The sequence below is a fragment of the Olea europaea genome, chromosome 6 (assembly GCF_002742605.1).
Source record: "Olea europaea var. sylvestris chromosome 6, O_europaea_v1, whole genome shotgun sequence".
In the NCBI taxonomy this organism is placed as follows: Eukaryota; Viridiplantae; Streptophyta; class Magnoliopsida; order Lamiales; family Oleaceae; genus Olea; species Olea europaea.
In genome coordinates this window covers 1,622,937-1,624,422 of record NC_036242.1, presented here as the reverse complement: position 1 = coordinate 1,624,422, position 1,486 = coordinate 1,622,937, and the positions used below count along the sequence as shown (strand labels likewise).

Genomic DNA, 1,486 nt, shown 5'->3' with positions numbered 1-1,486 from the left:
ACCATATATTATATATTATAACGAGCTCATTCTACAACAAAACCACTAACAACTTTTTTAAAACGCAAATCACTAACAAAATTAAAATCTTCCTTGTGACTAACCCTAATCAAAACCTAAATAAATATATAATTAAACCTACAAAAATTAATTACAAATCATCACATCACATAATCGAACATGAATTAACATTTTCATCACTGAAAATTGTCGTGTACTTCTCATCTGGAGCATTAGCGCTTGGAAATGCCTGTGCAACATTTCTAACATACCCAGAAGGTGCCTTTTTGTCATAGGCTCCAGGAGCATATGGATAAGATGCCAAATTGTATTCAACATATGGCCAAAATTCAGCTTTCTTTCCTGTGCTCTTAACTTTATTTAAGACCTTGTTTGGCTCCACGTAACCACTTACTGTTACCCGACTTTGTTTTCTGTTTACGTCAACTGATCTTACACCTATAATAGAAACAAAACATGTAATTAATGATATCGACAGATAATAGTATAAATTGACAACGTATGTACATTATATGTTATTACTGTAATCATATTCAAGCAATATTTGATGCTACCTTATAAAATGGTGGTTTATTTGAGAATTTTCAGTTGTGCCTTGAAATAAGGTTTTTGAGCTCCGAGAGTATATTGAGTTTTGAGCTTACATCTAAAAAAGTCAATCCAATTCAAAAAGAGTAACTTCATAAAATTTTACCCTTTAACACTTGCGTCTCAAAATTGAACGAGGTTTTCTTAAGGACAAAGTTTAGTGATTGATAAAACTTCAATTTTAACCACATACATGATGACGTTTCTTGTACCAGAGAGAGAGAGAGAGAGAGAGAGAGAGAGAGATTTAAACCTTTGATGGAGGAAACGGCATTTCCAACTCTTCTTTCACAGCCATCACAATCCATTTTCACCCTTATTTCCACTGTCTGCAGCATGCCAGTTCCAAAACATTATATTTCCTTTTACAACATGATCATCTAAACAAATAGAGCAAAACTGGTTGAGTTGGATTGCTTACCTGCATTGGCTTGCGCTTGCTCTTTCTTGTGCTGGTAACTGAGCACACTTCTAAAATATGATCAATAAAACCCATGTTTCTTTTCCCTTTGTATCTAAGTTAAATTTTCTCTGTGTTTGTGTGTGGGGAGAGAGAGAGAGAGAGAGAGAGAGCGGGAGAGAGGGAGGGAGGGAGAGAATTGTATGGTATGATTTGATTGCGTATGTGTATATATATATGAGGTCGAACACACGTTTATGTACAAATTGAATACATTAGATTAGAATAAATATTATATTGTAGTAAAATAAATAAAGACAGTAACTTGTGTTGTCATCAAACTCATAAATATCAAGCAGGACGACTGTGCACGCGTTTCATTTTTCTTGGCCTCCTATTCGAATTATGCATGCTTAGTTCAATTAATTCATGTCTATCACTTGACGAGAAGATGTTCTTTATTCATTGGACGATTTG

General features: G+C 34.1%; 1 protein-coding gene across 1 annotated transcript; it reads right to left on the bottom strand.

Annotated features, from left to right (window-relative positions):
• Nucleotides 1-6: 6 nt before the first annotated feature.
• LOC111395444 (heavy metal-associated isoprenylated plant protein 21-like) lies at nucleotides 7-1,216 on the bottom strand. Its single transcript, XM_023021438.1, has 3 exons — nucleotides 1,031-1,216; nucleotides 863-938; nucleotides 7-459 (listed from the first exon to the last, which is right to left on the bottom strand). The coding sequence occupies exons 1-3, from the start codon at nucleotides 1,103-1,105 to the stop codon at nucleotides 167-169; spliced, it is 444 nt and encodes a 147-aa protein (XP_022877206.1). The 5' UTR covers nucleotides 1,106-1,216; the 3' UTR covers nucleotides 7-166.
• Nucleotides 1,217-1,486: the final 270 nt, after the last annotated feature.